Raw genomic sequence first — 21,504 nt, forward strand, 5'->3', positions numbered from 1 at the left:
CCCAGAAGTGTGACAGAAGTTTTTGGTGGATTTTTTGTTCATTTTGTTTCTTATTAAAAACTATTTTTGTTTGCTTGTTTCTGGCAAAGTGAGGGAGTGTTTTAAATAGTATCAACAATTTTTTGTGGCATTTTTGGACTCCCATCTTCCCTTCTTCCCTATTTTGCCCAAAAAATAAGTGTAAAATGAGAAAGAGAGGAAGATAAGAAGTAAATGTTGCATAAAATGGTGGAAAGGAATTTGAAGAAAAAACTAATCAGCAAAGAAATACTTACTTGAAGAGAGAAATGAATAATATTTTTGTGGTTATGCAAGTCATTTCTGGAGTCAGAATCAGAATCTTATCAAAAGATTTTGACCAGCTGTTCTCGGATGCCTTTTGTGAAGAGGTTGTGTGGAACGGTACAGTGAAGACTTACTAACTGAGCTTTTATTTTTGCTAATGATAGCTTAAACTAATCCAACAAGCAGGGTACATCTTGTGATTGTATTCTGCTTTTTATTGCTTAAAAAAAAAAAGTTACACTGCTGACTTTCAATAAGCGGAGAATAATTTTTAGTGGCCGTTCTTTCCTATATGTTAGTGATCTCTGAATAGTAATAGTGGTGTTGAGACATAAAGAAGTACGATATTTGAATTTGGTAACAATAGTACACTTTCTTCTTTTCTTGCTTATCCCAGGAGCTCAAAGGCATGGTTAGTGAAGTTAAAAATTCAAGCGCGGATCTCTGTAGAGGATAATTTTATGGTCCTCAATGTAAATTATAGAGAAAAAAAAATCTGTTAACAAAAACACCTTAGGAGATTGACTCAGTTACCTAGATATGTATTGGAGCCAGAAATGAAGGCAGAGTCTGTCCCAGGTAGCTTGGTCGTCCTTAAACAGTTACTGGTTAAGACACTGACAGTAATTGAAGCAGCCCATTGTGGAGCTAGTCAGATGAGGTGTTTTAATAACAGTGTTAATGTTTTCAACCTTGTTTGAGGAAGGCATAAACTGTTTTAAGTATATATTGTTTTTTTCATGAGGAAGTTGGCTTCGGTTTGTGGTAATGGTGGAGGCTCTTAGGTCATAATTTATTTTGAATAAATCAAACTAGATAAAAGACTTGTCTCAGTAATAGGAAATGCTCATCTGTTTGAGCAGCTCTCACATACAGTTGGAGATTACTGGAAATGAGACTTAGAGTAGTGTAGCTGGATTTTGGTTTTGTTGCTGTGTATAAGTAAACTATACATTATAAATTAATTAACTTGGGATGTGAACTTGAGTTAGGGATGGGATGAGTGGCAGACAAAAGGATGCCTTGCATTGTTATGGGCCTGTTTTGTAGGTTGGTAGGTATGAAGCTGCTAGTATAATTGAAATGGCTGTAGAAAAGATTTGGTTCTGTTTGTGGATGAATACTGTAGTTGAAGTAAGAAACAGAGCAGGATGGCTTGGAGAGATTTGAAGAGAGAGCAGAACTCGTCGTTTAATGAGATAAAAAAGGGAAAGGGAATCAAATTGTAAAAGAGTCCATGTCTGAATGGAGCTGTTCTGGGATAAGATAAAAAATTGTTTGCCAAAGTGCCTTTCTCAGGACAATCCTTTTTTTTTTTTTTTTAATTTAATTTTAGATTTTGTCAGATTGATTCATTTATATATGCATTTATATATTATAATATATATAATATATTTCAATTTCTTTACCTTCTTTACCTTAGTTCTCTGTTGGTAGCAGTAAGCATATTTGAAGTGCTTATATCCTAGATGTTTTGGACAACACTGTCATTACAAACTGTAACAGCCACTTATATGCTTTTCTCAAGGCAGTAGTATAAAAAGGTGTCTGTGTCTATCTCAGTTGTATCACCTGTGAAGGCTTTCCTAACGGGGCACTGTTGGAAGATGCTGCTTTTTGTATCCCATCTGGTGTTCCGCATGTTGTGTAGTTATTTCTATATATGTAAGATACCCTGTTTACATTGTGTCCTAATCTAGGTAGATGTAAAACAGTCAATTATTTTTTTTTTTCTTTTTTTTTTAAATAAATGCCATGGAAGATCAGCAAATGCAGCAAATGTTGACCACTAGTGCAAGTTCTCTCTGTTCTTGAATAGTGTAGTGGCACTGAATGGTTTGTGGTATCCAATCATTGTTGAAACTGTTGCTGTTGGGGTAAATTTTTCTTCTGCTCCCCTAATAATTCATAGGTATTTTTCCTCTTTAGGAAAAAAAAAAAAGAGAGAGAGAGAGAGAGAGAGGAAAAAAAAGGTTAGCTATGATCTGACTACTTGCAGTTGTATGGTTGGCTTTTTTGTTTGGATTTACTTACATGTTTGCTCTTTACAGTGACATGTGGCTTTACAGTTTTGCAATCTAAGGGAGTAAAAATTAGATAGAAATTGAAAAACTGCAAACTGTTGGGAGAAAGATTGAGTAAATCACCTAATAAGGCCTATTTGTGTGTTCTTTCATGGTCTTTTTGAGAACGAGATTATATTCATGTTACTCTCTGCCCAGAAGAGCTATATAGAATTATTAATAGTACTGTCATGTTGTGGGACAGTGTATCTCACAGATAAGGGTTTCCAGTACTGTGCTGTGCAGAGTCAGCTCTGTTCTGTTGACTTGAGTGCAAGGCAGTGTAGTTTCAGTGTCTGCATTGACAAATCATATTAAGAGACTACTATCAGTTTCAGTAAGGAAGAAGTGAAAGCAAGGCAAACACAAAAATTGTTTAAGAAAGCAGAGTAGCAAATGTTATCTGCAATGTAATCGTCCCTAAGGAGAAAGCACATATGGGCACAGTTTATGTGAATACTGAGGTTATGCATGTCAAGAGCTACGGAGATGGTGGACTGCCTGCCTACCTTGTAAAAACAAGAGAAATCCATGAGTGTAGCCAGTTCTCGTGAAGCAGAATGACTCTACACGTTGATAAATTGTTTCATGTTGTCACTTCATGCCTAGCAGTAGCTTTTGGGAATATGTAGAAGAGTTGCCCTAAACTGACCTTGCAAATACTATTGCTTTTTTAAGTATATCTTTATTTTTATAAAAGAAACAACAAAACTCTTTGGCCTAGCTACTTTGTAGAGCACAGAACTTCTCTATGTTCATGTGGCTAGCAGATTTGAAGCCTTGTAAGTTTGTTTGCATTATGACTGTGTGCAGTAGATCAAAATAGTAGGTTTTTAGTTTTACTGATGAAGAATACTGAGTTGCAGAAATGGCATGTAAAAGATGTGGATGTGGCTTCTGGTATCTTCTCAGTCATGCTGCCTTTGTATCAGACCATTCCTTTTCAGTAGTAACCAGCTTTTGAAATGTAGAAAGCAGCACACTTTATGTGTACCCTTGAAATTCAGTAGTCACTTTTCACAGTAATGCAAACCAAACAGTATCTATCACTGATACCAGCATACATGGAAGGTCTGAGCTAGAAGATGTTTTTAGTTTCCTGGTGCATGCTATGTCAGTAGTTTCATCACATTGAATTACTTGAAGGATCAAATGCTTTGAAAATTGCTAAGTGGAACACCTATTGCACTGTTAAAGCTTCTTCTGAACTTTAGGCTTTGCCATTGGAAAAAACTGCTTCACTTAGAGACTGGAATAGAAATCTATCTGGTAGCTTTGATGGAGCTAAGTAGGGTACAAAACTGCTTGACTAAGTAGTGTCTCTGGGACTGTTGTATAAGAACTATAAATCCCTTCCTATTCTTGTACACTTTTCCAAAATAGGTAATGGGTAATCAGGATGTGTGTTTCCTATGCTGTTTGTCAGATGAAATCCTGAGGGGTGCTGAGCACCTTGAATAGGTTTCCTGAAACAATTTAATGTACTACTGGAATGAGAAGAGATATGTGAGGAAGGAGGCTTTTTAAGAAAATTCTCTCAGCTGGTACCAATGACAAAGAATTATTACAGTGGTCCACTGAGCCTAGAACCACTCAGCTTCCTCTTCCATCTCAAAGAAGAAGCAAAAACTTTACTTATCCTTACACATGCTACCCCTTACGTGTGCATATATTAATAAATATATAATTTTTTTTTTAATCCATACCTTAGTTTATACGGCCTTGCAGTTATATATTCATGTGCAGTGTTTCATTTCATAAGGGTTGTTTTTCTAGCCTCCTAACCAGGGCAGAAAGTCCCTCTTCAGCTTTGTTGCTGTTTCTGTCTTGTTGCTATTGTGTCTTATTGTTTTATGGCTACCACTGTTAGGGGAAATTACAGCATGTTAGAATCCTTACATCCTGGAAGCCTAATCTTAGTTCAGAATGGCCTTCCCTTTGTATGTAGGCTGAGATTTGTGGAATTTTGTTTTGAAATTAGGGAGGTTGGATTCTACTCCTTTGACGTTTGAGATCCTTCTACTTGCCTGTTGTCTGGGGAGGTGGCCAGCCTGCAGTAACTTCAGTGACTTCACACAAAACTTTAGTGCCTAAACTATTTAATTGCAAGAAAAGTTGGAAGAATAGCATCCATGTTAAATATGCAAAATGGTGGTCTGCATACTGCTGAAAAGATGCTTGTATTTGTGTAGTTATGGTCAAGGTTGCAGGGATGTTTCCCTGTTCTGCCTTTTTCCCTGGTTTTGTGCAATGTGTTAGTAGCACTGAATGCCCATCTTCTCTCTTAATTATCAGATTAATGTTTCTTTCCTGCAGCCTTGTTCTTTTTCCAGCCATGTTCTTTCTTCATCTGACCAAGAACTGGTTTTTATTCTCTCTCCTCATAGTTATTCTTTTAGGGGTATTCTCAGTGGCCACAATGCTTGCCAATGCTTGTTAAAACTTTCAAGCACTTGTTCGTTTGTCTTTTTTCTTGTGATCAGCATTAAACTAATTACCAAATGTGGAATCACACAGGAGGTTTTTTCCTGCATCAGACTGACAAGGACTGGTGGAATAAGTAAAGGGCTTGTTCACATCCAAGTTTACCAAACAAAGTCCCCCCTATTTCAAGGACTTAGGGTAATGGTTATGCCCTTGTTCTAAGCAGATTTCTTCCACTAGTGTATAGTTTTTTCGGCTGCATAGTTTTCATGCAGCATATTGAGAAGTTCTGTAGCAGATGCTTGTACTGTCATCAACTGTGTTTAGTGGGGAGTGTCAACTTGCTGTTTGTTGTGCTCCGTTCTAGCCCTTACCTTTTTGTATAAAGGCTGTATTTAGTTTTAATGGATGGAAACAAGAACCAGACAGCTGGGTGAAGAAGGTTGCTGCCCGTCTTTGAATGGATTTGGCCAGTCCACTGTGATAGAATTGATGTGATACTGAAAGACTTACCTAGGATGGAGAGAAAATGGAGTAAGTTGTTTGAATGGATTTGAGTAATTAATGAAGGAATAAGCATCTCTTAGATTTATTCATGTTAGCCATAGAAATAGACCCCTTTGTACATACAGGAAAGAGCAAGATACATATGTAGATCCTTGTATTTATTTCCTGAGGTTTTTCTTTTTTTCTTCATTCTGATTCTTGTGCTTAGCATAGAGGATGAAGTGGTAGGTGACACTCTTGTGTCCTGTCCCTGCAGAATAAATAGGATGCTATTGCTCTGAGGGGATATGTGGTATGACTTGACCACCGCTGTGCAAAAGAGCATTTCTTCAAGCTATCATTCCTACATGTTGGTAGCCTTGATGCGTAAGCAAACTGATATTCTCTCAGTCTACTGAGACTCCAGTTGTTTTCTGTTGATCTAAAGCCTGCTTGAGGGATTTGATGCTTGACAGAGAGGCAGAATTTCTTTGTTCATTTTAGCTGTTTTGAAATGGGCATATGTTTTGGCATCAACATAGTTGGCAGCAGAAGGTTTGACATTCAAATTGCTGCTTTTATTTTTTCTTTAAGGAACATCATTACTACGTTTCAGCAGGAATGTTTGAAAATGCTGCCTGCAGTGATCTGAGATCACTCAGATATGGGATAGAGATGAGGTCTTATGTTGGCAGCAGTAGTAATACTAATTTGTATTAGTCTCCAGAACATTCTAGAACTTGCCAAGCTCTGTGATTTTAATATGATCTCTCCAGAATATTTATTTTATAAAAATATATGAGATACATATATTACGTAAAGTTGGAGCTTGAGTTTAGCAGCAATTTGTCAAAGAAGTCAAACATTCAAGTCTTGAATGGATCATCAGCACCTATGTATCTTCACTGTAATAATAGGATCAGTTTTGAAGCAGAGTGCAAAAATGTAGCACTTGATGGGACTGAACTTTTTCCCCTCTTCATTTTAAGCTAAAGGGAGATGATAGCAGTTTCTTGTATTAATACTTACATTGAACATGTTTGTGATGGGAAAAGTAGGCCTTATAAATTTGGTATCCTTTTATGACAAGGTTACTCACCTAGTTGCAGTAAATGGTATAACAGCCAGTTGCTAGCATGTTCCTGAGGGCAGATTTAAGTCCTGTTTTTATGAGCGACTTGGGCAAAAAGTTGAGTGGACATTGAGTATGTTTACAGGTAATGCTAAATTAGGAGGTGCTGTTGACTCTCTTGAGGGTAGGAATGCCTGCAGAAAGATATTGATAAATTACTGTGCTAGGCAATTTAAAAAGTGCAAGTGCTAAATTGTGCACTTGGGATGGGGCAGTCTTCGATTATAAATAGATTGCAGGACAAATGGTTGGAGTGCAGCCCTGCAGAGAGTGGTATGTGATGTTCTGTTGATAGCAAGCTCAGTACGAGTTAATGCCTATGGCAGCCAGCCAAAAGGGCCAACCATATTTTGGGGTGCATTAAGCATGGTATAGCTATCTGGTCAAAAGAGATTGTCCCACTCTACTCTGTGCTTGTGTGGCTTGACCTTGAGTACTGTGTTCAGTTTTTGGTGTCACAATTTAAGGACACCTTAACTACTAAAGGGTGTCCAAAGGAGAGCTATGAAGATGGTGAAGAGGGCAAGATGTATGAGAAGCGACTGGGGTTGCTTGGTTTGTTCAGCCCATAGAATACAAGGCTGAGGGGAGGACCCATGGTGACTAAAGTTCCGCATGGGGAATGGAAGGTAGCACTGAGCTCTGCTCGCTCTGTCAGTGACTGGGCCTGAGGGAACATCATGGAGCTGTGTCAGGGGAGAGCTGAGTTGGGTATTAGACTGTAAGCAGGCAGTGGAACAGAGTCCCCAGCAAAGTTGTCATGAGCACAACTCTATTGCTATTAAAGAAGTTTGCAGTGGTTTAATGTGGGTTGCACTGTGTGGAGTTGGGTATTGGACTTGATCTGTATTCCTTTCTTCTCTTAGAGAGAGCACTTCCATTTATGAGATGTAATTTATCTCAACAGTGTAAGGAACAGCTAGAAAACTTTTCAGTTTATTTCTTTTTGGAAATTGGTAAACACATGAAGATCCCAGTGTTTGATGGGTAGAGAGAAGTCTTGATCTTAAGTGCCACCTTATACTTAGATTATGATATTTTATTTTTTTAATAATGCTTGATAAGAATATAGAGTTGAAAAGTGGCAAGTAACTTGAACTTTTTGGATGGCAACAGTCTCAGCCTGCAGTATTCTTACTTAAAACAGACGGCAGTGGATAAACAGACATAGAAGAACATGAACGCCCACAGCAGGAAAACAATGCACGGAACACATAGATCATCTCTATATTGTAATGGAAAGCAATGGGTGGGTTTGTACACTATAGTTACTTGGCACTATTGTTTAGGACATTTAAAATTGGTTGATCAGCCACCAAAGCAACACAGGCTTTAAGAAGATTTTGTTTATGACTATTAAGTGACCAAATCACCTGAAGAGCTGCAGAAAAACTTGAGATGAAGGCAGCAAATAAATCCTACTGGTAGTGGTGGAACAAAAGGGATAAATATAAATTAAATAGCTGTATGATGGAGGGTTTCTTGACACCTAGAATGGATCTTTCCAAATCAAAGCACTGATTGAATATAGTAAGAATTCAGGCAGTGTTTGTGGCCATGATGTGCCTTTCCCATTATCCTTGAGGATGTTAGTAGGAACTGGTAGTGTTGGAAATTCAAAATCAGAATGACACAGACTGATTGAGATTGAAAGGGACCTCTGGAGGCCATCTGGTCCAACGCCCCTGCTCAAGCAAAGCCAAGTAGAGCAGGTGGCCCAGGGTCTCGTCCAGATGGCTTTTGAATATCTCCAAGGAGGAAGACTACAACTTCTCTGGGCAACCTGTGCCATTGCTCAGTCACCCGCACAGTAAAGATGTGCTTCCTGATGTTCAGACAAAACCTCCTGTGTTTCAGCTTGTGCCTATTGCCTCTCATCCTGTCACTGGACATCACTGAAAAGAGCCCAGCTCCAACTTCCTTGCACCTTCCCTTCAGGTATTTATATACATTAATGTGGATATTAATTACTTCTCTAAAGAATCAAGTGTTAAGTAATGTTTTTGATTATGTATGACGTGAAGCTCTTGAACTAGTCCCTTGTTTGAAGGAAGGAACATGGTATAGCTTATTTAATTGATTGCATTCTTTCTTCATAAATTGTATATAATTCCTACCTTTTTTTCTTTGCGTCTTATTACACAGAGTATTATAATCACTTTCTTCTTGATCTCAGCTGTGAAATTTCAAGGTTCTTCAATAGACTCCATAAGAGTCTGCCTATGTGAAGGAGTTCCTAAGATAAAATTCTTTATTTTCTTCTTCTTAGGTCAAACTCTTGTCCCTTCTAAATGATTCTGACAGTAGCACAAGAAGCTGCATAGTGTTTATATATATATATATGTATATATGTAGAGTGTGTATATATATAGAAAGAGTATACAGGATATATATATACGCTATATATATATATCCTTTCTCGGTCCCATTCAAATATAGGTGCATAAAGGAGAATGCAAAATTAAAGAAGCATGGTTATAGTTTCTCTTCTTTTCTGAGTGAGAAAGACTATGTAGTCCATATATCTTTTCTTAAGCATGGACATATACTTATTTTTCTCTTAAATGCAAAAAATAGTCCAGAGTGACCCAAAAGAGGCTTTTACATGTAGTACTGAAATAAATTCCTCTGACAAGGCATTTTTAAAATTTTAAATGCTTAAAATACATATCTAGAATATTAAGTGGGTTCTTCTCTTTCCCTTGTGATTAGTGTTTGCTTCGATGTATGTGAATAAGGTTACAAATTTTGTTTCCTCTCAATCTCATTCATAACATCCCAGCAGTGTAAAGGTTTTTTGGTAAAAATCAGAATTAGGTTCATACTCTGTTTGTAAACGAACAACGAATTAATCTAGGTACAAGATTTCCTTAGCAGTAGATTGCCAAAGCCTCCTCATGAATATTTTTATGCATCCCTCTGAATCTTGTTCTGTCTTCCTCTCCCCTCAGTTAATGTATTGCCAGAACATTTCACCCTCCCACATATTCTTCCTTCCAGGTCAGTGCTGTATGGCATAAAGTGAACAAATGTGTGTAGTCTTGACAATCTTTGTATGACACTTTACTTTGTCACCTTCCCACTTTTCAAGCTGTTGCCATTCATGACTATATTCTTTCCTACCATTCCTGGAGTCAGTAATTCTGAGTAGCATTATGTTTCAGAAGGAACTTTGTTCTTAAATCTTATGAGCTTCACTCTTAGCCTTCATAATGTCTTGGGTTGGAAGAGACCTTAATCTAGTTCCAATCCTTCTGCCATGGACAGGAACACCTCCCGCTAGACCAGGTTGCTGAAAGCTACATCCAACCCAACCTCAAACACTTCCAGGATTGGATCCACAACTTCTCTGGGCAACCTGTTTCAGTGCCTCACCACTCTCATAGTGAAGAATTTCTTCCTCATATCTAATCTAAATATGTCCTCTTTCAGTTTAAAGCCATTACCCCATTGTCCTATCACTACACTCGTGAGTCATTCCCCAGCTTTCCTGTCAGCCCTGCTTTGGTATGGGAAGGTTATTATGATGTCTACCCAGAGACTTCTCTTTTCTAGACTGAACCTACGAGCCATAATTTAATCCTTTTAAAATAATTTTGACTAATAGTTTGATATTACTTGCTTATAAACATATGTTTTGTGGTTTTGCTGATTTTTTTTTTTTTTTTTTTGTAGTTTTGCATCTTGATGTGGTTTTTCACAAATACATTTCCATATGTTTACTGTTTTTCTTAATTCCTTGGAATTTCTCTGTCTTCCTTCATAGAAATCTTCCTTAGTGTGAATTAATTCAGAATAAATTAAATAACATTGCAATTATATTCTTTTTGGTCTGCTGAGGAATTCACAGGTCTATAATGTCTTAGGCCTATATTGTTATGCAATAATCTTTTTCCCCCATAGAGTTATCTTACTTAGTTACACATTCTATTTCAGACATTACTTTCTGCAGTTTCATTTATCTCTCGGAAGCTGATCTCTTTTGTCTTTGATGTTTCCATGTGAGTTTACTAGGAAAACAAGATGTCCTCATTTTTGTCTGCCTCTATCTTGAACTAAACATGCTTTCCAGTGTAGTTGAACAGTTGCTTCTCTTAGAACAATGCTTCTCCCTTCATCCCTCTTCCTGGTACACAAGCATATAAGTAGTTGTATCTAGCTGCATCTAATTTTGTTCACTCTGAAAGAACGAAGCAATGGTTGGATTTCTTTTCTTAAATAGGCAATTTTTCTTTCATTTCTCAACAGTTGGTCATTGTCTGTTGCATAGACTTATTCTAAGTTGTATTCTTATCTGTTTTTTTTTGTTTGTTTGCTGCAGTTGTCTTGTTTTTGTCCATTTTACTGTTGTGTTCATAGTTACTGATAATTCTGAAAATACTTACAAATAACTAAAATATCATTTTATTGCCAAGTAAGTTTATGTAACTGGATCAGAACCTTTATTTTCTTTTCCTTTCTGAAAAAATTTCAGTTTTCCTTTTTTAGGTATCTGAAACACATTAGATGCTGCAGAGGATCCATGAAAATTGGGTTTTCATTTTGTTTTTGTGGTAGGTTTTCACTGTATGTATTTCCCCCCTGTATGGTTTCAGAATATGCCGTATCTATCAAGCTGAACTTTCACCACTGCACTGCATTGTGATGTGGACTGCAAATGCCATTTAGGACAAGGCAGTAACTTTCAGTAGAGTTGACAAACCCTTTGTGTCTGCACTTTGGGTGAAGTTTTCAGAATGGCAAAATCGCTTACCTGCCAATGAAGCATTGTAGGCACTTCTAGAAATGCTGTCTTTCTTCCCCCCTTGCAGAGACAAGGAAACTCTTACACATTATAACTAGCACATGGCAGTAATTTAGATGTGGCTTTGTTGATGGGACACCATGCAGACAGTCATTTCTCCTGCTTTTCTTTCAAGTAGTCATTTTCCCATTTGGATATGAGAATGCCATTCTACAAACAGTGGATTTTATGGTCTTTTGGATCCACAGGTGCTGGTGTGAAGTCAAGTACTTGCTAACCTTGTTACTGTTCCTGTGCAGGTAATCTGTAGGTAGATGTGTTCAAAATTCTAGTCATGAGACTTGCAACATTGCCACTGTTCAGTTACTGTTAATTTTTTCCTCTTGACGTGACTATAGATGTCCTTTCATTTACTTCTGAACATCCCATGCTGTTAGCTTGCTTTCGGAGTTGCATAGCAAGGTCCTTCCATTCACTTTAGACAAAATTATTTTTAAATGCGTTCAACATGTGTATGTCCTTTTTCTTTTAAGTTATCAGGGCTATGTATTGTCATTTACTTTCTTGTACTTTGAGGCTGTTGCAGAAAAGAGAAAACATCATTCTTTTCGTTAACATGTAATCAGTACTTCCTGCCGTTTCATTTTTCTTCATTTTCTCTGCTTCTATGTGTTCTTTTTGGCTCATATTTTACATTACTTAGTTAGTACTTTACATTACTCTTCCCTTTGTTTATTTTAATGCCTTTCTTCTGTTTTCTGACTTTGATGTAGTCTTATAAATCCATTTTACTTTTTTCACACATGGATGCATAGGCCCAATTTCTGCTTCCAACCAAGCTTGTTAATGATTTCCTGGAGTGCTTCCAACGCTACGTACAGGAAAAAGGCTGAGGTGGGACAAATGTGTACATATAGTCATGCTTTGGTTATTGGGTATTCTGAGAGAAAAACTCTCTTCCTCTTTTGTTCTCCAGTCTTAACACCCAGACATCCTGTTGTAGCAGCAACACTGTCAGGTGTCCATCAGGTTGGCATGCCAGCTCAAGGCCTGAGTAGATGCAAAAATGCTTATAGGACTTGATTAACATCTAAGTCAGCTTTGCACCAAAGTACGCACAGAGCACTTTGGAGTACTAGCCTACACTTCCAGCAGAAATAGAGTAGGTGCACACATAGAAATGCTTTGCCAGTTTGAGGCAATACTGCTGTGCTCTTTGTTAAAAATCACTGTACTGTTGCTTCTTGGCTGTTTGTTTTTGTTTTGTTTTTTCATTTGCCTCCCTAGCCCTTTCTGCAGTTGCTGCTTTTGAAAATAAAAAATAAATATCCCAAGGCCTACATTGCCTTGTCTGTTAATTGCTCACTGTCCATTCTGTTGCTATGTGCTAAAAGGGGTGGTTGTAGGAAACTAAAGGAAGTGTTTCACTCCCATACCTTCACTCATTTTGGAGTGAGCATATGCACTGTGGTTCAGTGCTTGGTGAAGTTAGTAGGAAATCTCCCATGCCTTTAGCCAGCTTTGAAATTTGGATGAAGTCTTCCTGATGAAGCCGAGTTGCACATCCATGCTAGGAAAGCTGTCTAACAGGTTGCTTCTAAGAAACCAACAGAACGTCTATATATGTGTTAATATTGGTGTTAATCTTCAGGAAATGCTAAATCTTCCATATTAGAAGTATTGCAAAATAATGAATGCTTCTGCAAGGCAAAAGGGAAAGAATATACAGGCAGAGCCAGGGACCTGCGTCCCACCTTCGTTTAAGACTCTTCGTAAAAGCTCTTGAGTTGACTTTCTTCTGTAAATTTCATAACTACCTTTGTAAAAGAGCAATCCACTAAACACTGTAATGTGTAGCAATTTTGAACCCACATTGAAGTAGAGTTAAGAATTCTTGCACACTAGACGTAGAATTTGCTTTTCTCTATTCTGGATGACAAGGAGAGCTACCTTGTACTTGTGAATAGTCATATATTCCTTCAGTTTTCACATACCAGATTCCATAGAAGTAGGTAAATCATAGAATCATAGAATGGCCTGGGTTGAAAATGATCATCTAATTTCAACCCCTTTGCTATGTGCAGGGTCACCAACCACCAGAGCAGGCTGCCCAGAGCCACATCCAGCCTGGCCTTGAATGCATTCAGGGATGGGGCATCCACAGCCTCCTTAGGCAACCTGTTCCAGTGTGTGACCACCCTCTGGGTGAAAAACTTCCTCCTAATATCTAACCTAAACCTCCCTGTCTCAGTTTAAAACCATTCCCCCTAGTCCTATCACTATGCACTCTCGTAAATAGTCGTTCCCCTTCCTGTTTATAAGCTCTCTTCAAGTACTGGAAGGCCACAATGAGGTCTCCCGGCAGCCTTCTCTTCTCCAAGCTGAACAATCCCAATTCCCTCAACCTTTCTTCATGGGAGAGGTGCTCCAGCCCTCTGATCATCTCAGTGCCCTCCTCTGACCCACTCCAAGAGCTCCATGTCCTTCCTGTACTGGGGGCTCCAGGCCTGGACGCAGTGCTGCAGATGGGGCCTCACAAGAGCAGAGCAGAGGGGAACGATCACCTCCCTCTCCCTGCTGACCTCCCCTCTTTTAATGCAGCCCAGAACACAGCTGGCCTTCTGGGCTGCAAGCACACACTGTTGGCTCATGTCCAGCTTCTCATCCGCCAGGACCCCCTTCTCTGCAGGGCTGCTCTCAAGGAGATCTTCCCCCAGTTTGTGTAAATGCTTATTTGCAAGCTGAAGCTGGAATAATAGACACCAGACATCTTTTTTTAAACCTGCAGTTTTCTTTGGAGTAGACATCACTGAGGCCTTGGGTGGGAACACTGATGATGTGGTGGAAGTTTTTGATGCCTTTGTGGAGCAGAATGTAAATTACTAACTAGACCTTAATTTCGTGGGGAGCCTGCTTCAAACAAAGGGGAAAAGAAAAGCTTGATATTTGAGTGGGTGGAGCTCACTGTGAGCCCTCCATGGTGGGGAAACCTGCTGTAGAAGTGGTGAAAACAAAACATGATAAAAGTTGTATTGTAATCCAGCCTCTGTTCATGAGGCTTGGATAGGAAAGACAAAAAGGTATTTCATTTAAAAGAATCTTTCATGTTTGCTTTTGTTTTTGCTGTTCACGTGGAGATGAAGCTCAGGGAGCTTGGAGACATTCATTTCTAGCTTGTGCTTTGTTGGTGTGTTTGGATTTTCTGTTGCTGCTGGTTTGTTATTTGTTTCTCAGGCATGTATGAACTAAACTCTGTTTTGTGATAATTAATAAATACAGTGAGCATTTTGCTCATCTGAAGACAAATGGAGGAGTCCCCATGCTGAGTGCTGTATAGGACTGTTTGCCTTTTGTTTCTTCTTACTAATTGGTTATAATGGATGGTGTGTGTATATATATAGATACACATATGAGAATTCCTACATATCTAGCCTCAGGGAATTAAGCTTTGGAAAATGAGGTACCCATCAAAGTAGGAGTTGGCTGGTACAGTTTGTTTCCCAACTTCTCTTCTTTTTCTCTCTTCTTTTCTTCCTTCCTCCAAAAAGCTTAAGAAAAGTCTTTTGTGTTCTTTTCAGGAAAGTTACACTGAAATTCATCTGCTTTCATTTGTGCCATTCATGGGCAGCTGTGGGTTATATAGGACAAAGGAGATGAATTCCTGACCTCTACATTCAAGCACTGTATTGAGAAAGGTTCAGCACACACCCTGTCCTTTTTGTAGGGTCCAACTGCAGTATTACAACTTCTAGTTTCAGTACTGAGTTATCTCTGGGCTGTATTTTTCCACATGCCATTGAAACGGTATGATAGAGTTTACTTGGTTTTAGAAGGGATGTGTCTGTACAGATATATCCATAGAAAGAGGTCTTTTTCTTAGTTTAGCAGAAGTTAGTAACTTTTGAGGAAATGTGGCTTAGAAGTTCTCTTTACTGGAATCTGTGATTAAATATGTTTTAATTTTTTAATGATGACTTGATTTCAAACATCCTGAACTGAGAGTACTTGAATTTACTTTTTGTGAAGATGTCTTAAAATGTGACAAAGTAAAATTTTATCATTTTGTGAGTTAACTTTTGATATCTCTTAAATAATTCCGTGAATGAGTAGGGATGAGTATCAATTTATTTTTTTAATATTTTTTTTTCCGTTTTAGGTAGGATACTCAAATGTATCCTATGCCAGATCTTCATCTAGTATTAACTGGCATAAAATATTCAAGTGGATCCGGACAGATAGATGCGTGAAATGCCTAAACACTCAGCCATACAATTAGTATGGTTTACTTCCACAAATGAAAAAATCTTAAAGGAAGACTTCTTTTCAGACTACTTTTAAGTTAAAGCTGTCATTTCTTCTCCCTCCTTCTCCAATCAGATCTAAAAAACAGAATTTATACTGATCACCTTTCATACAGTAGAATTCACATTAGATTAGGAGAAGTGCTACACCTCTGCTTCTTAATCGCTTTAGAAAGTTGTCAGTGGATTTCAGTATGTTGGTCAAACACTTGTAAAAGTCAGTTGGTACTGAGAAGACCTTTTCAAATTTGCTGATCCACAACTTTTCTCTGTTTCTCTGCAGACTCTTCATACTCGGAGCCTCCTGATGTTCAACAGCAGTTGAACCACTACCAGTCTGCAGCGTTAGCCAGGAACAACAACGTCAGCCCAATCCCACTTTCAGGGAGTGCTGCAGGAATGGAAAAAACGGAAGCCATCCTTAACTGTGAATTTTGTGAATTCTCCTCGGGTTACATACAGAGCATTCGGCGTCACTACCGTGACAAGCATGGAGGGAAAAAACTTTTCAAGTGCAAAGATTGTTCCTTTTATACAGGCTTTAAGTAAGTACTGTGGAAAACAGATAAACTGAACTCACAAGGGTGTTTTAGCTCTTGAAAAGACTTCTGAGATTTTTGAGAGCTGGCTATAGCAGCAGAACGTGGCCACTGCTGACCAGAGAGAGGAACATAGGAAATGCCAGGCCAGATCACAGCAGCATCCATGTAATCCATTTTCCTCTCTCCTACAACAGCCAGTACCATCTGCTGCAGATGAAAGCATTGCAGCAGCTTTTCCTTGCTGGAAGAGATGGAACAGGTAGTGCTTTTCTTTAACATAAGCAGTTAGAGGTTTTTCTTTATCCTCAAGTATGAAAGTATATTCTACAAAAATAAGGTCATTTCCTGGATGCATAGGATAAGTAAGGGAGATAGGGAGATGGAAGAAATTACATAACCTTTCTCCCTTCTGAAGAAACTTCTCTCATGTAATTTTATTTCTTCTACTATTTATCTAGCTAGAATGCACTCTCCAGAGTTACTGATAACATAGAAAGGCACTTCAGCGAATTCAATTAGATGTTGCAGAATTTAAAATCTCAGCTGTCTTTGTGTGTGTGTGTGAGCTACTGTTCTCTAAGGAAAAACGTCTTATGCACCTATGCTCTTCACCATTTCCTCTGATGTGCTGGACCCTTGTGCTTATATCCCCAAGTTAGAATTCAAGGTCTCAGATATATCAACTTCTTAAGAGACTAGTGACAATATATAGCATGATTGGATACAGGAACAAAATGTTGAATAAAATGTTGAGCACAAACCTTCTCTCAGCAAGTGAATCCACACAAGAGCAATTTCTAGCTAACGCATCTGTAGCCTTTGTTGCTTCAGACCCTACCTGCCTCAGTGATACTGTTTGCTGCTTATGCTTTATGTACTGATTGCTATCTATCTTTGAGATTGCCAATGATCAACTCAATTCAATATGCTCACATCTTGTGCATTTTCCCAAGATGAAATAAAATCCTCTTAAATCAAGTGCCGATTAAATACGCTCATACTTACAAAAAAGTTGTATAGTTTCATGTGGTGTCTCAAACATGGCAAGGATTATGTCTTCTTTTGAAAGTGTACCGTGTTTTCTCTCTTAAAAACAAGGGCAGAAAAGCCCTTACAAATCCCCTCTTCAACTCACTGTGGAAACTTGAATGCACTGAGGTTAGTAGGAGTACACCTGTACAATTCAGACATCACTGGATTGTGCCTGGAGCCGCTTGTGTTAGTAAGCTATTTCATGCTCAAACTGACAAGCAGAACTTCAGTGTGGCAAACTCTCCACTCTCTCTTTACCCCTATTCTAAGCAAAAAAACTGACCACTTTCCCCAAGTTCACAGACATCTCTCATTTCAGTAGTTGAGCTAGCAGTCAGGTAAGTGTATATTACTTTCCTCTGTATGGAGGAGGAGTTACATGCCTCTTCCATCTTTTAAGTATGCAGCTAAGGTAATGTCAGCATGAGATTTTTTGTTCAGAAGTGCTGTATTCATTCATTCTTCTGCCTTAATAAGTGGAGTATTCTTAGTCTTGGATTTTCAAGTCCTCATATCTGATGCTTTAAAACAGATCACCTGAGCTCATGTGTGTTTCATTTCCTGAGTCCAAACATTTTAGCTGTTTTGGGAGTTATCTTACAAAGATAGAGGTGGCTAAGGATAAAAATCTGTATTTACCTCTGTAAGTTCAGAACTGTTAATAGATTTTATTCAAGTTACTAAAAGTTGAATGCGCAGAATATTTCCACTTGAAGATAAATAATGAGCATGAAAGATGGGGATTCTTTTGTTATCTTAACTACAGCAATGTGAGCTATAGAGCAACCCAAGCAAATGAACGTCTTGTCAGAATGTGTGTCAGTTATTTGAGGATACAAGCCTGCAAATACTCATGTGTTACTCATGTGAGTAGCCCTGCTGAAATGCCAAGTGGCACTATGAAGACAAGGCAGAGAGATATCTGTACTGTTTTACACAACACTTCCCTTATAGAGCTGTGACACCTCATCGTTCACGGCACAACTCTTCTGACTTCTCCCATCTCTCTCTCGTATTTCACAGATCTGCTTTTACTATGCACGTGGAAGCTGGGCATTCTGCAGTTCCTGAGGAAGGACCCAAAGACCTTCGCTGCCCTCTTTGCCTATATCACACCAAATACAAACGCAACATGATTGACCATATAGTTCTGCACAGAGGTAATGTGTGTCCTTTATGTGCCTGCCTGATGAGAGAAATGCTGAACAATGCCCTTGTCTTTCAGATTGGTTTCATTAAATTTTCTCCTCTCTACATATGCACAAGTATGTTAAATCAGCCATCAGCCATTCCATATCTTTTGTTCATTTCTGAGTGTACATCTTACTAGTTTCCTGTAGAGTTCAAAGTCAAGTGGTGCTGAAACAGGGCAGATTTAACCTCTCTAGAGAAAGACCTTAAAAACAATTTTAACAGTCTTCAAGCACCCACTTACTGAGAGTAGCAGTAATATGCAGCTTTGATCTAAGCCAAAATTGTTTCCTGCTTTTGTCTTTGTTATTGTATAGTCCTTGCTATCATAAACTGTGGAGAACACTGTATCAACTAGCTATCAAGTCCGCAGAATATCTCCTGATTGCTTGTTTGAATTTTTTCTCTTCATGATGTGTTTTATTGTTCTTAGGATCAAACCAAGAATTATCTTATTTTCATTTTTCTTTAAGATGTCAGTTCCTTCTTCTCTTCTCCCTTCTTTTTTCAACCTAGCTAAAAGTGGGATTAGGGATTTCTATACTATATTAACTACAGGCTTCCTAACTCAAAAGAGAAAGCTATTTGGGCTCTGTGGACTGGGATTCCTGCCCATAGCTATCACATTTGATGCTTGTAGATGGTCTATTGGCTGCCAAAATCCTAATCCATGTGGTGGGATGGCATTCTGCCTGCTTGCAGGTTGGGCAGAGTTTCACAGTCGGATACTGGTGGTGTACAAACACAAGTTTTGCATGCCGTCTTTTGCTGGAGGAGATCCTGGTGTGACAAGTGCTAATGTAATTCCTTGTAACATACAATTTCCCAGTATTGGTTACTTAAAGTCCTTCTTGTACCAAAAGAGTGATGTTGGCAGACTTGATGCAAATTTTTGTCTGTTAGCAGGGCCCTTGTGAGGAAATGTCTGGGAAAAAGTGACCTGCCAGTGATTCCAAATGCACATTACAAAGCTGCTTTGTTTGGTTGTAAAAGTTTGTCAGATGCATTTACTTCCTGTCTTTGAAGGTGTTGTAGTGTCAGATTTTGCCCAGCTTCAGGACATACTCCAGAATTAACTCACTTCAGAGGAGAAGAGGGTTTAGTTAATCCCTGTGCAGTGTGCACTGCGGTTTCAAGTGATGTCAAGGTGTGTCTGGTTTGTTACTTGCCAGAGCACCAGTGAGCACTGCTTTTTAAAATATAGATAGAGGGAAAAGCTGATGGACTTACTTAGGAGAGTTCCCATCAAACGTAGACTTTACACTGGGAGTTTCTTATTGCACAAGTAGAAGAGCACTTCATGAGCTTAAGAAGCTGTGCTGCCCTTACAGAGGTGTTTCTGATCACTTGCAGGAAGTTGTTTACTTTCTGAGTGACACCAGATCTGTTCTTTTGTTTATCTTTTGCTTCATTTGCACAAACCAGCCTTGAGTCCTTGTGCTGCTGAAACAACTGGTAGCAAATGACATGATTATACATCAACTAGTGCACTGGAAGAGGTAAATCAATAAAATAACTTTTAATAAAAATGGGAGTTTAGCTGGTAGAGAATCTATTGAAGGAAGCACAAGGATCTTATTAGGCGTCAAGAGTGATGGTAGTAAAGTAAGTATGGTCATCCTTTAAAGTTCTTTTCAGTGCACGTGTCCACAAAACAAAAAATAACCTTTTAGTTGTGTTTGTTGCTTGGCATCTGAAGCAGATGATTTTGACAAGATTTAACATGCAGTGTTAAATCCCCCTCATGAGAGAGAGGCTGAGAGATGTTGAATGCAGCATGAGATATCTTTCCTCTTTTATTGGTTATATATTTATAAAACAAGCATAGTCCTGAGCTGTGGTCATAAAGAGTTGATTTTTTAGGTAGATGGAGTAATGCAGCGTGTAAAATCAAGAGTGGAGGATTCAGTCCGTTTCATATTTAATTTTTATCCAGTGTAAAAAGACACATTTACAGAGGTGTAACTCTTACATTCTTTCCAAATTGTTGCATCTAAAGTCCTTGATGAAGTAATGTGTGTTTAAAATTGAAAGTATATGTATCTCTTAATTAGTAGCTGTGGAATTTGACTTGTACAGGGCTAAAGAATTATAAGCTGTAAGGCTGAATGGTGTGTAAGAATTACACAAGGAATTTGCTTCTTGTTAAGGATGTGGGGAAACAGAATGCGTCCAGAAGTCTTTCTGCAGGTGTAACCTATTCTGTTCAATCTGTTCTTTATCAATGTAAATGCTGTTCAATATCCTCTCTATAGGCATATGTGGAGCACAGGCTCCTTACCTTTTGGCAGGCTGTATCAAGGGATTGATACAGCTGGAAGGCTTGGTCCTCTGCTGTGTAGTCATGTGAAGAGATAAAGTATGGTTAGGCAAGCACAGGGACCTTCTATGGAGAAGAAAGTGAAATCTTGCTCCACAGCCAGCAGAGCAGCTTAGCTTTGACTGAGTCTGGACAGTACAGTACAGTTTCATTATCCCTTTTGGTACCATTCTCATCACACATTTTGAAACACATTAATACTTCTTCAAGTCTGATGCAACTTACCGAGATCACTATTATGTCTACTTTAAAGTCCTTGGGGTTTTCTATTTTCTTCTTTTTGAGATCATTTTACTCTCTTGCTGGTACAAATAGGGATTTTTTTTTCCTTCCATTTAAATGAAATCTCATCCATTTCTATTGACTACTAAATTCAAGACAAAAAATGTGAAATTTTCAAATTACTCTACCTCCCTCGAGGCTTTGTTGCTAAATATCCTGTTTCCATACACATGGTTGTTTCTGCTATTATACCTTGTGTACACATCTTCACTCATACATACCCCAGTGCTCTGCTTGCTTTTGGCTTATGGAACACAAAATGCTATATGTTAAGTGACTGTAACTTTGATTTACACTGATTATGGGCAAAAATATCTATGGACAAACACCTGACATAACCAAATAATTTGTAGGACTGTTTGTACTTGGTCTATGTTTAAGGAAAGGAATTGAGTAGTGTATGGTATGGTGTGTTGTTGAGTAAAGATTTTTCCTTATAACAAAGGACTGATAAAGCCATTGTCTTTCTCTATGCCTTTGAGGAAAAAAATATGTGTGTTCTCTGATCTGCTCTGGAATTAACCTGAATATTTCTGTCTAAGATTGAGTTTCTTAAACTGAGATTATGCTGTTCAGATGTTTATTTTCTTATTTTTATTCTTTCTTCCTTATACTTATTGCTACAGTTCCACAATTCATGGCATCTTTTTTTAATGAGGCATAGTGGACTGGAGTCCCTTTTTAGACATTGTTGAAGTCTGA

At 38.3% G+C, this 21,504-nt stretch overlaps 1 protein-coding gene across 1 annotated transcript in view; it reads left to right on the forward strand.

The window, feature by feature from the left end:
• ZNF462 (zinc finger protein 462) overlaps positions 1 to 21,504 on the forward strand; it is a gene marked incomplete at both ends in the record, with an annotated part of 50,488 nt that overhangs the window by 17,894 nt on the left and 11,090 nt on the right. Inside the window, 2 exons of the mRNA XM_079548528.1 lie at positions 15,719 to 15,980; positions 18,033 to 18,169. Coding sequence (XP_079404654.1) covers positions 15,719 to 15,980; positions 18,033 to 18,169 — 399 coding nt within the window. The remainder of the gene's footprint in view (positions 1 to 15,718; positions 15,981 to 18,032; positions 18,170 to 21,504) is intronic.

This window comes from Tetrao urogallus (assembly GCF_951394365.1).
Source record: "Tetrao urogallus genome assembly, chromosome: Z".
NCBI classification, from domain to species: domain Eukaryota; kingdom Metazoa; phylum Chordata; class Aves; order Galliformes; family Phasianidae; genus Tetrao; species Tetrao urogallus.